This window comes from Strongylocentrotus purpuratus, unplaced genomic scaffold (genome assembly GCF_000002235.5).
Source record: "Strongylocentrotus purpuratus isolate Spur 01 unplaced genomic scaffold, Spur_5.0 spur5_contig_834, whole genome shotgun sequence".
Lineage (NCBI taxonomy): Eukaryota > Metazoa > Echinodermata > Echinoidea > Camarodonta > Strongylocentrotidae > Strongylocentrotus > Strongylocentrotus purpuratus.
Window position 1 is genome coordinate 2,912 of NW_022145540.1, and position 12,894 is coordinate 15,805.

Below are 12,894 nucleotides of genomic sequence, written 5' to 3' on the forward strand. Positions count from 1 at the left end.
ATTTGCAGCTTCTGGAATTGATTGGTATATTTCTATCAAAATAGTTGAGCAAAGGCAAAATAAGGGTTTTATACATTATTTTCAAATTTGTAACATTTATATAATGCCGAACACGTCCTAAAAATCGAACCAATTTAGAAACCTTTGTACATGTATTCTCAATATGTATGTCACATTTTAACTGTTTATCTACAAAAACTTCTAGATATTTGACGGATTCTTTGGGCTCAATGGGGTTACCACGTACGTACTCGGTATATTTACACAAACTTTTCGTTATGATTTTAAATCATGCAGGCATGCATAGGCATACCTTCCTATTGTCATTTCATTTTTCCTTTCTCTCTCTCGCTGCAAATTGATGCTAAAGTCACGTATCGAACCATATAATTAAACAGTAGGCATATTGGGGAGCGCCCGGAGTGTCAAGTCAGACAGACATGAGCACCATACAAAGACCCACTGTTGTTATTATTATATTCTAAAGAGGTATGAATGATAACATCTGGAAAGTTAGGGCTTTTATGTCTGGGGTTATGTTCAAAGATATAATATAGTCCCTTCGTTTGACTGATTTTAGAAAAAGGAAATTAGAAATAATCAGTTGCAATGTCATAATATTTGCACTGCGCAAATAAGGGATCTCTGAGAAGATGAATAAACCTTGAGGTCGACATTTAAGGCATTATTTAGACCAGAAAACTTATGAAAAAAATCATGGTAGCGAGGCTAAGCTTAATGCGACTGTACTTGCATGTTGCACAATTCATTTAAACAAATTTAATATGAAAAGCATTTTTAATGGCATTGTGCGTCAGCTATTATAGGCTCAGCCCAGACATAAAACCGTTGGTACACGTAGTTTTAATTCAGAGTGAGTTTTCCTTTGATGACTTTGTGCAGTACGTTTATAAGACTTGGAGTGTATTTCATCTTCTTACTTTTGAGTTCTACCGTGGATAATGATAGCTGATCAGAGAAAACCACCATGGTTCTTAATGTGTACATCACTTTGTTCGGGTATAATTATGCTGTACGATCATGTTCTATCACATTTTCATAGGAACTGAATAGCCTCTCTATTTCATTTGAATCAAGTAAAAGTCTGATGCTGCACGCTATATGGTTCGTTTTCAGATTGATATTAAAAATATATATAAATATAGAAATGATCCAAAAATAGACACAACTAAGATATAAAACAATAATAAACAATAACTCCTAAAATATTTGCTTACAAAATATGACAATACAAGTAATTACCAATGAATATAAATTTGGTTATGAATGATAAAGCCGAGAGTTCTTGCATTGATGTGATAATTACAACGTAAGCAAAAGACAGGTACTCAAATTCATGAACTTGTTCAAGTTTATTGCACTTTTAGATTACTTAAATGTCATCTGGACGCCCATGCATTATGGTTCAAGGCATGGACACACAGGATTTGTTTATGTTGGGAACCGGGGTAAAATGCAATAAATTATTGAAATTTTTTGCATTTTCTTTGTTTTTTTTATTTATGGAAACTGCCCCTACCCTAGCCCCCGCTGCATATACAGTCATGGTCAGTGACAAAGCAATGGCCTCGTAACCGTGAGGCTCCAGGATCAAAACCGTGTCGATGTGCAATATTAGTGCCCTTTTGTGGGGCATTAATCCTCATTACTGTCATTATGACTTAAGGACGTAGGTCCCCTAGTTGATAAGCATAGTAGCATATACATGCTTTAGCAGTCACGCAAAACACACATTGTCCAATTATTATTCAATAAAATTGAGATGTATACTATTATCTAGATCTATTATTTTTAAATTATTTTTAAAATAATTCCATAAATTGGGGTAAAACAAAAATATTCCAACTTTATGAGCGACAGTGAACATAACATTTTTGGACCGCCGAAGGAAGTTACATTTTCCCAAGGGGTTTATTTTCACAAAAGAACATAGTTTGACTTCCTTGCTGTCCAAAAATATTATATAACTCACTTTACCAGTCATTATTTTTAGACACACTTTCTTACAAGAAATTCAGAGTAACTACTTAGAAGTTAGAAGCTAACTAATTAACTACGACCCCATGTCTTTTTTCTCGAGCCTCTAATTCTAAAGGTGATTACTTTCTCTTGCAATCCTATACGGCTGAAATTACAGTAAAACTAAAATAAAACGTGTAATATCAACACGCGCAGAGCAAATAAGAAACGGGCACAATTATTTAGTGAGAATTCACTGAAATACTGAGGTCATAATAATGGCAGTACAGGGGCGGGCCTGGGGACCGTCGGAGGAGGAGGGGGCCGGGGGAGGAGAAGAGTGCAATGATACAAGAGGTGCGTTCTCTCTCTCTCTCTCTCTCTCTCTATCTATCTCTTTCCCTCCCCCTCCTTGCCATACAAGAGCTCTCCAAATTCCCAGGGTCCTTTATTTTTCGTAGTAGTCTGTTTATAAATCCAGACATATTCATTGTTATCGACTCAAGTGGTAATTCCTCCACTAAACACGTCTGGAAGCTACTACTTTTTAAAGGCGGGCACATTGCGAAAATCATTATGACTTACCGGTTGTAGCGCTCGTCCAAGAATACAAGTCCACGTCTACTGCACCATTTGAACTGTCCTCATACGAATATTGATTTTTACCATCAAGAGCGCAATATGGATCAGAACAAGAACAGAACGGTAAAGTTTTAAGCAAGAAAACCAACAACAAGACACGATGTAGAGCCATTTTAACGCAAACAACGAAAAACACCACTATAATTGTTGAAAATGTGCAATAACGTGCAAGATGACCTTGTTACCGCTGTAGTGTGCAGTAAGCGATACCTGAAATGGTAAATCCTGTAACGTACATATTACACCTTTTGTACTTCTCTTTTGACTTCTCTTCTTTTTGTGCGACCCCGCTCTTTTTCTTCTACAATTTTCATAAATGTAAATAATCTTTCTTGTACATGTACAGAGAGGAGTCAGAATATTCTAATTTATAAATTTGTATCTGTCAATAGGTTTTAACAACAGAAGACGTCAGCAAGGTCGCTGTTGCCTTTTGAATTCATGAAATGTCACCAACTTTGTATGGAAGATCACACGGCGGAAAGGAGAAATGCTCGTAGGGAGATACAAATGTGAAAATATTGAAAATTGAAAAGATTCTGTCGGCAAGATTTTCTATTTTTTTTGTGCAGGCTGTTGAATCGCCTATTGATATTGAGGACCCTGATTTTTTTTAAATCCACCACAAACACATACACACACACACACACACACACACGCGCGCACACCTTCCGCATCCACCCAGCCCTAGGCGTTGGAACCGCTGTAGCTTGGGGGGGGGGGGGAGGCAATTGCAGCCTTGGAAGCAAAGCCCTTTTCGCCCCCTATCTCCTTCTTTCCCCCTTTTTTTTCATATTCTTATTTCTTTCCATTTCTTTCCTCTTTCATTTTCCTTTCTTTTCCTTCTCTCTCTCTCTCTCTCTCTCTCTCTCTCTTTCTTTTATTAACGGGAGGTGGGGGGAGGGGGGAGGCACGCTCAGTCTCCTGGATCCGCGCCTGTATTTCAGGCATCTCTTGAGCGTTTTAGAATAAACCACTCCCGCCCTTTAATGTCACTTAGTGCTTTGAATCATATCTCAACTTGATAAAATATTATAAGAACTTTAATGGTGAAAATGAATAATTGTTTATATTTTATTTTCGGAAATACGAACCTTCGGAAAAAACGACATGTAACCCATAAATCTCAGAGAAATTGACACATTTGACACTCAGCATACTTATGATCTTAACCAGCCTGTGAATTTAAAAAACAAGTCTTAAAATTGCACACATGGAGACAGATTGTGATATTACGCAATGAAGGTGTGGCGAATAACTAAATAAATTTGGAATGTATTAATATTTATATTGATTGTGCACAGAATGGAGGAAAAAATGTATGAATTTACTTCGGGATTGGAGCGTTTCATTCTCGCTTGGAAGAATTTTAGTTAAACATTCATGATATTAATTTTAGGGGTAAATTTAAGAATTATACCCCCCCCCCTCCACCATCACTATTTTAGAAAATTGGATTGTCAGATGTAAGTTGTGTCTTAATTGATAAGTCTCGATGACACTGTGTTCCAGGATTATAACTTGTTCCATACTTTTGAATAAGTACAGGCAGGCGCGTACGCAGGATTTTTTCAAGGGGGGGGTTTTAACATTTATAAATCGGTCCGAAAATTTCGCAACGACTCAGCCAGCCGCTGAATAAGCGGGGGGGGGGGGGGGGGGGGGGGGGGGGGGTAAGAGGACACATTTTTTTTTTTTTTTTGGTCCCAAAAAAATCGCAACGACTCAGCCGACCGCTGAATAAGCGGGGGGGGGGGGGGGGGGGGGGGGGGGGGGGGGGGGGGGGGGGGGGGGGGGGGGGGGGGGGGGGGGGGGGGGTAAGAGGACATTTTTTTTTTTTTTTTTTGGTCTCGAAATTTGGAAATTTGACATTTTGCTCCGTTGGGGGGGGGGTAAGGTCACCTTTTTAGGTCGGCCATGGGAATATTTTTTTTTTTTTTTTTTTTTTTTTAATAATTAAAAAAAAAAAAAAAAAAAAAAAAAAAAAAAAAATCCAAAAGGGGGGGGGTTTTAGGTTTTTTTTGGGGGGTTTACACACAAAAAATTTCCAAAGGGGGGGTTTAACCCCCAAACCCCCCCCCCCTGCGTACGCGCCTGAGTACAGGAGGTAAATTTATTGAGAAATATACAAATAAGCTAACAATCAGACGAACGTGATTGTGATGCACATACCACTCCATTTATATATTATTATAATTCATAAGAAAGTAAGCAAAAATAGTATGTACTTACTTTCAGTCATGGTCGTATCCGGACACTTACCCCCTGGACATCCACCAACGGATAACCACCCCAGTGAACTACCCCCAAGGACAACTACCCTATGGCAACCACCCTCTAGGGATAACTACCTAGGATAGTTGTCCGGGGATATTTGTCCTAGAGAATGGTTGTCGTAGGGGTAGTTGTCCACAGGTGGTAGTTGTCCGGGGGTTAGTTGTCCTAGGGAGTAGCTGTCCGGGGGTAGTTGTCCCAGGGGGTAGTCGTCCTAGAGGATGGTTGCCCTAGGGGGTAGTTGTCCTAGAGGGTGGTTATCCGGGGATGGATGTCCAGGGTGTAGGTGTCCTAGAACACACAGGGGTGCATCAACTATATATATGCATCAATTAACTATATAGAGTATATTTCTTTTCAAAAGGCAGTCTTCTTTTTTTAATCCTCCCCCAAAATCTGGAAGGGGTTTATAAACATTAAAACGGGAGTATATGGCACGTTATGGTTGAACCTTTACCAAATGGCGAATCGGGGCTCGCTTTACTTTAAATCAGCCGTTTGGAAAATTAATCCTGATTAGTTCTTCCACTTGAAGACGACTGGCGTCAACACAACCGAAAAGCCTCTATAGGCTATAGTTAACTTTTGTACAAAATGACCCCCAAAATCTACAGAGGTTTTTTCACATGGAGACGTCCATCTCCGTGCATTTTAGGATAATCACTGCCAAAATGCTGGTGGTGCTTCATGAATACCCTTTGTTTGCCCGCTTGGACAGCATAATTCCATCTGTGTATGATCATAGAATGTACCACCGGTGCATAAGTGAATGGTGATTACATAAATTTAATGAACACGTATCCAGCAGTCGATGGTTTTATATTTTTGTACAAATGACCTTTACCTGCCGATGCGCAGATAGGATCTCCAAAGTGGCTTATTATATACATTTATTTATGCATTATTGATACAGAAACACACCACTTTATAATTATATTCCTCCATAGTTTCCGCCATCTTTTCAAAGCCCTAAAGCACAGAATCTTGCAATAATCATCTGTAATGGCCTCACAAGTTATCCGCTTATGTCTTGTATTTTACTGCTTTCGGCCTTTCTATCACTAGATACTGTATTTTTCAGTCATCAAGGAACGTTGACAAGGACCATTGGCCCTTCAAACCAAATCAACACATTCCATTAGTATAGACAAAAGTATAGGTAACAAACATCAGGCAAAGTAGGTTTGATCATGAGGCAAACAATATTTCCGATCATCTCTAAACTTTCCGGGAGGAATTCCAAACAAAGTATTCTAATCTACGGGTTGTCTAAGTCTAAGTCACTGAGAAACTCTTAGACTTGTGTAGCTGACGGGGCTGAACCCGACGCTGTTATCTTTTTCCTCTCCTGTCTCTCGTCCGACTGGTTCCCGTAGATTTGGTTCCTGTGTACTCGTACTTCTCCCTTCTGACTTGGATTCACGGATTCTCTTTCGCCAGAGACCTCTCACCCGATGGTTAGCGCCGAAGAAGACGAAGACAAAAACCCCTTGCAGAGAGCTTGTGATGATGAAGATTGTCCAAACAGCAGCAGCCTGGGCAAACGCAGCGATGAAACCGAAGGACCATCCAAAACCAAGCAGGCATGATATCTGAACGGTTTTAAGAAGGAGGGACAATGCGATGGTGAATTAAGAGGGGAGAGAGACGCATAAAAAGATAAAATCCGACACAAATAAGTTCGTGTGAGATTACAGACAAAATACATGACTTGTACAGGAGTATAGGAGGCGGTAGTATTAGAAATAGCATGTATATCGGAAGAAGTATATAGATACAGCCATGCTTTAGGAATACTTCCCATCACAAATAAGAAATGAGAAAAACTAGAGACAAAGATGTTACCATCGATTAATACTTCAGTTGTCCGGGGGTAATTTTCCCAGATTATTAATCAAGGTGAAAATTGTCCGGGATATTCAACCAATGGTGAGAGTTGTTCAGTGATAGTCTGTCCGGATGGAATTGTCCAAAAGTAATTATGCTATGTCATGAAATGCCCATTCAACAAAGTTGGAAGAAACATAATAGTGTTTGTGACTCTTGCATTTGTATGATATGGTTTTCTAGTAATCACTGTATTGCCTGGCTAGGAATATTTATATACCTCACTTAACAATAGGTATTACGTAAGGATTTACGCTCATGCTCATTGGTGATAGGTGTTCATGTTTTAATACATAATAATGGCTCGTAGATTATGAACAAACCTTAAAGTGAACTACCAGTTCGTGGAAGAGCTCCTTCCGTCGCTCATGAGCACCTTCGTGCAGAGCACTTGAATCACGTTTGCTCTTGTGAACACCGTAGACAGTTAACGAAAAGAGAACGATATTGACGAGGAAACTGACGGCGAAAGGTACCAAGAAAGCCAACACGATAGCCCTGGCTTGGTAGATCCAGCACGATGTCCCGATCTTGCCGTAGCGAAACAGCGAAGGGTTCTGAACTTGAATAATCAGACAGGGAACGACGATGACGAGAGGAAGACACCAGCCGATGATGAGGTAGGCGATCAGACGTCTCATCTCACCATGTCTCTTTGGTAAGAAAGATGAGGATGCGAAGTGACGAACAAGATCCCACGCCAGGATGTTCGTCCATGTGAAGACAGCGAGGAGGAAATAATGAGCGATGGTAGCTGCTATCGTACAAACAGTTGGCAAAGATATCATGTTAGGAGCGATGAACTGGAGCATCACCTATGGAAAAATAAGAATATTTATGATCCTTTACAAAAACTCTGCATGGAGAAATCTTCGACAGGTCATTGCACGCGTCAACGTACGAGGGATAGTGAAATGTTATTTAAGTAGAAACTGTAACAAACGGACTTGACATTTAACAAGGTTGTCAATTCGAATATACTGTACACGTATCTCAAGAAGAATTTCAGAATTTGTAAGCAAGAACGGAAAACTGAGATCTGCAACTGCACTGCTCCTATTTTCATTATTATCTAAACTCAAACTTGAGAAGTTAAATCGAAATACAAGGCCTAGTAAGTCAGGGGTCTTTGTCGAGAAATCTCAAAAGGCAGGTGTGAGCTTTGAGAATTACATTGCATTTGGTCGGCAAATTAATTTAAACAAAATAAAGGCACACAGTCCTGGCACTAACCTGCGCAACAAAAAAGGCCGACACAAAGCTCATGATGGATAGGCCTTGGAGGTTCCTCAGAGGCTTGAAGATACAGTACGTGAGCAACGTCGCCAAGAGACAGATGGAGGACAGTATAGCGAGTATGAGGTTCAGTATATTCTGCCCTTTGGAGTACTCGAACATGCCGACAGGTTCTGGAGGATCGGGTCCAGTCCAGCAGAGACGGACAGAGCCATTCAGGTAACGAATGTAGCTCTCTGGAGGAAATGGGATGTCCTGGTATATCTGAGAGTGACAAGATATTTGAATGTACATGTATGACGAAAATAAAGCATAATGTAAATCGTTTTTTTTTCAAGGGGATAAATTGTTGGAGGTGATTAACTTACAAGATCAACAGTTTTCTTCAATATTTCGCGAGGGTTACAATTATTTGACGTTTAATATCATATTTAAATTTGAGTTACATATGACACTGGTTTATCATGCAAAAGTTTTTGGGTATGACATCGATAGTTTGTCATCAATAGTGAAATTTAAAACAAAAAGTTTTATTAACCTACCAAGTATGTAACATTATTCCGCTCGTTTTCGGTAATAAGAGAGTTTCCAACAACGATGAAGGCGCAAGTGTCGATGTCAACAATCTCTCCATGAAGCGAGAAGGACTGTTCTATGGGGAATTTCCACTCCCTTGAAAGACGTCTGTAATAAGTATTATTTTCCCAGTACAATGGCGTCACAAAGGTAGTGTGATTGTACATGATGTACGTTGTTCCATTGATGAGCACAGGTTCAAACAAGTCGATATCGTCGGTTATCCGAGTCAGATTGGCATTGTTGCCAGTGGATAATTCATATTCAATGTCACACACTTCATAAATGATGATGTTGTTGTCCCGGCAACAGTCTCCCCGCTTCTCTCCCAGTATGCTTTCCGTGAAGCCTTCTAGTTGGGTCTTTTGCGGTACGATGTTTGCTGGAAACATCATGAAGTTTACTTTACTTCCGTCATATTCCTCTTCCTTCAGTTCATAGATAGTGGTATTGGGATAGTTGTTGTACGCCCAAATCTTCAGGATTTCGAAACCATCGAAGCACTGCAGAGATCCGTTGGTGATGACACCCAAGATGATGTTTCTGTTCCTGCAATCAGGCCAGGAGCCGACCTCTGGAACGCATTCAGTACCAGACAATTGAAGACCATTCATGCATTGCAGCTGAGGGTAGAAATAGGTAATTTCGAAGGCTGGCTGGTTATAAGGAACATTGATCGGAATACTTAGGCCATTGAGATTAAATTCACAGTTGCTTCTAAGACTGGAACTGTTATCAACAGAGACTCCGTTGCATTCTGCACAATCAATGTTCTTGTAGATACTACCGTTGATTATCACTCTCTCCGTTTCGTTTAAACACGGCACGCCTGCTCCTGTTTGTGAATCACAGTGCGATATGATGGCACTGTCATGGAAACACCAGCGGATAGGTGGAGGGGCGCTTCCATTGACTAAAAATGGCCGTTGTCCACAAAGATTGCTCTCAGTTTGTCTGTTGTCCAAACAAGGTGTGAAAATGATGTAAGGGGTGAGTTCCGATGAGTTCACGCTGTGGCAAAGAGCGCAATACCTGTTGCGGTAGAAGATCTCCTTGGAGTCAAAGAAGACAGTGTCATTCGCAAGCGGCTGCTCACATCTTTGTACCAAGTCAAGGTCTGTCCTGGCTGAAGATGGACATATGCTCACCACAAGGACATCACGAATGCAAGCCGTTGACCATTCAATACCAATCGTGAACGAGGTACAACTCCAGTATTGCTTTTCTGGGAAGAACTTGGCCTTTATTGCTCGCATAGACGCGTTCTCGTTCCTATGCCCATAGCAACAATCTTCAAAATGATCGCAGTCGGAATCACAATTGCAGTAGAATTCAGGAGAAAAGCTTGAATTCGTCTGGCATCGTTCGATTGTAAAAGAGTAAGAAAAGCAGGTGTCAGCATCTGCAAAGTGAAAAGAAATTGTAATTATGAATCGTACAGCTTTATTTGCGTGAAGAGGCATATAGAAGGAACACAGAACATTGACAAAAAGTAATGGTGATGATGTTGAAAAGAGGTTTAACAAACAAAAAAGTAAAGAGAAAGGATTTATAATGTCGAGCTTGGATTGCCTAAAGTTATGACCTGAACAAGGCCCTATCTCTGGAACTGACTTATATTACCTGAAACGAGACAGTTTACCAGCAGAAAGACTTCAACGCTAATACTAATAAACTACAACTAAGTCATGCCATCATAACCTCGTATTGTTAGTGCGGGGGGGGGGGGTCATCACTATTTTATGTTGTATAATATATCTGAATTTATAGGAATATAATTATAGGAATGAAACAGAACAAACGAATGCATTTCCAAATTCAGGTCGTTATTTTGATTATAAAAGTCACACAAACATGATGGTACGACCGTACGTAATCAACGTGCGTTGTTTTTATCAAGCAATTCCTTTAGGGCCATACTGGTGATCATTTTTTTTATTAAAGAAAAAAGAGTTAGTAGTAAGCAAATAATCTGCTTACATATTAACCATTGATCCTTCTCATATTCAGCATTGTCACTTACCGTTCGGACAGACGATGGATGCCGAAGGAACTTCGTCATTACGCCCTAAATAGAGAGTAGAAAAAAGGAGAATGGTACAAGACAACTGTTATCGTCTTTATCCATTTTTACAGTACTTCACTTATATTAAACTGTTTAAACCATTAGTTAAAAGCTGGCTACATTACCCCTTATGATGAGGTACTCTACAGTTTAACCAAAAATTGTCTCGTTTGTACATTCTGTATTCCTTTTAGTTACTGCAATGGGAGGAAGTTACACTCACTACTCCTGTTTGATGTACCATTATGTACCTGCAAGTATAAGCTTAGACGTTTAACCTTATTAGGAGAATGTGATCAGGCCATATTGGTCCATGTTCCCTTGGCCTGGAAGCCAGACAATTTAAGGTCGGCTCAGCCCGTATACATAAATTATCTGGTAGTTTTATTTTCAGAGTGTCTTTCCTATTCTTACTTTTCAGTTCTAGCTACCGTGGATAATAATAGTTGGTAAGAGAAAACCACCACTTTGTTCGGGTATAATATGCTGGTACGCTTATATAATATCACATTTCATAGGAACTGAAAAGCCTCTCTATTTCAATTGAAGTGTCAAGTGAACGTATAATGCCACACGGTATACGGATTGTTATTAGATCGATACAAAACAAAAATATATAAATAAATAAATTTAAATAATACGAAAAATAGACAAACCTAAAATAAAGAACAATAACAGGCTATATACCATGCCTCCTGAAATATTCTTTATAAAATATATAAATACAATTAAGTTATACAAAGTAATATTTACATGGATATGACTGAATAAACCAATATAGTTCTCGATAGTTCATTGCGTAATGCATTTATGTCACAATTCCAACGTAAGCAAAAGGCAGGTACTCAATTTCATTAACTTGTTCTATTTTTTTACACTTTTGAATTACATAAATTTGTAGATTTTTTTCTTCACCTTTGAACGAGTCCAAAATAACATGAAATGCATTTTTTCTTTATATAGAGCATGGATTTACTAGCGTAGAAGCTCCATGGTATATCCTATCTGTAAAATTTAAACGTTATCAGTGTCCTAGTATTCAAAGTATGCAAGGAAATCCGTTTACTCTCTAGACTTCACTGTCAGACACTATTGAGTGACTGACTCCTTTTTTCATTGGTAATAACATATGTTGGAATTTAACCTTTCCGTTTGTTTTGGCCTGCAAATGGGACATAGTTCTTATATGAAATTCAGGGTAACTGCGATCTTATGTCTGTTTTCTTTTTTCTCGTGCCCCTAAAGACGGTTACTTTCTCTAGCGGTAGGCCTAATACAGCTGAAATTACGGTAAAACTAAAATAAAAGGAACACGCATAACAGTGTGAATTCACTAACGTACTGAGGTCATAATAATGGTTGTATATAGGGGGAAGCAAGAGAAGAGTGCAATGATATAACAGGTTAGGCCACTTTGAATGTGCTCTTCAAATATGGTGCGTTCTGCATAGGCCCTCTCTCTATCTCTTTCTCCCTCCCTCTCCTTGCCATACAAGGGCTCTCCAAATTCCTCTCCAGGGTCCTGCCAATATTCTTAGTCTGTTTATCCAAACATCTTCATTGTTAGCGACTCAAGAGGTAATACCTCTACTAAACACGTCTGAAAGCTTCCACTTACAAGAGGCGGGCACATCGCGAGACTTATTTTATAACTCACCGGTATTAGTGCTCATCCAAGAATTCGAGTAATCGTCTACTGCACCACCCTCCTCATAAGAATACTGATTTTCACCATCAAGAGCGCAATATGGATCAGAACAAGAACAAAACGGTAAAGTTTTAAGCAAGAAAACCAACAACAAGACACGGTTGAGAGCCATGTTAACGCAAACCGCTGAAACACACTCACAATCGTGAAGATGTGCAAACTGAAATGTGCAAGAACGTACAAGATGGCCTTGTTATCGCTGTAGTGAGCAGTGAGTGATAGCTTATCAAATAAAGTTAATGGTCGATCATGTAACAATGTAAAAAGTCTATAACTTACATAGATTTTTTGTATACTACTGTCTTGTTTTCTTCTTTTACGACCCCGTGCTTCAGTTTTGTACTGGTATTTACAATTTTCATAAAACAATAGAATATTTCTTGTACGTATACAGAGAGGAATCAGAATATTCTAATTTATACATTTGTATCTGTCAATAGGTTTTAACAACAGAAGACGTCAGCAAAGTCGCTGTTGCCTTTTGAATTCATGAAATGTCACCAACTTTGTATAGAAGATCACACGG

The 12,894-nt window shown here is 39.3% G+C and overlaps 1 protein-coding gene across 1 annotated transcript; it reads right to left on the reverse strand.

Annotated features, from left to right (window-relative positions):
- Positions 1-6,176: 6,176 nt before the first annotated feature.
- LOC115923590 lies at positions 6,177-12,577 on the reverse strand. Its single transcript, XM_030984579.1, has 6 exons — positions 12,318-12,577; positions 10,619-10,663; positions 8,562-9,997; positions 8,017-8,283; positions 7,107-7,598; positions 6,177-6,488 (listed from the first exon to the last, which is right to left on the reverse strand). Exons 1-6 carry the CDS (start codon positions 12,478-12,480, stop codon positions 6,177-6,179), a joined length of 2,715 nt encoding a protein of 904 aa, XP_030840439.1. The 5' UTR covers positions 12,481-12,577.
- Between the last annotated feature and the right edge of the window lie 317 nt (positions 12,578-12,894).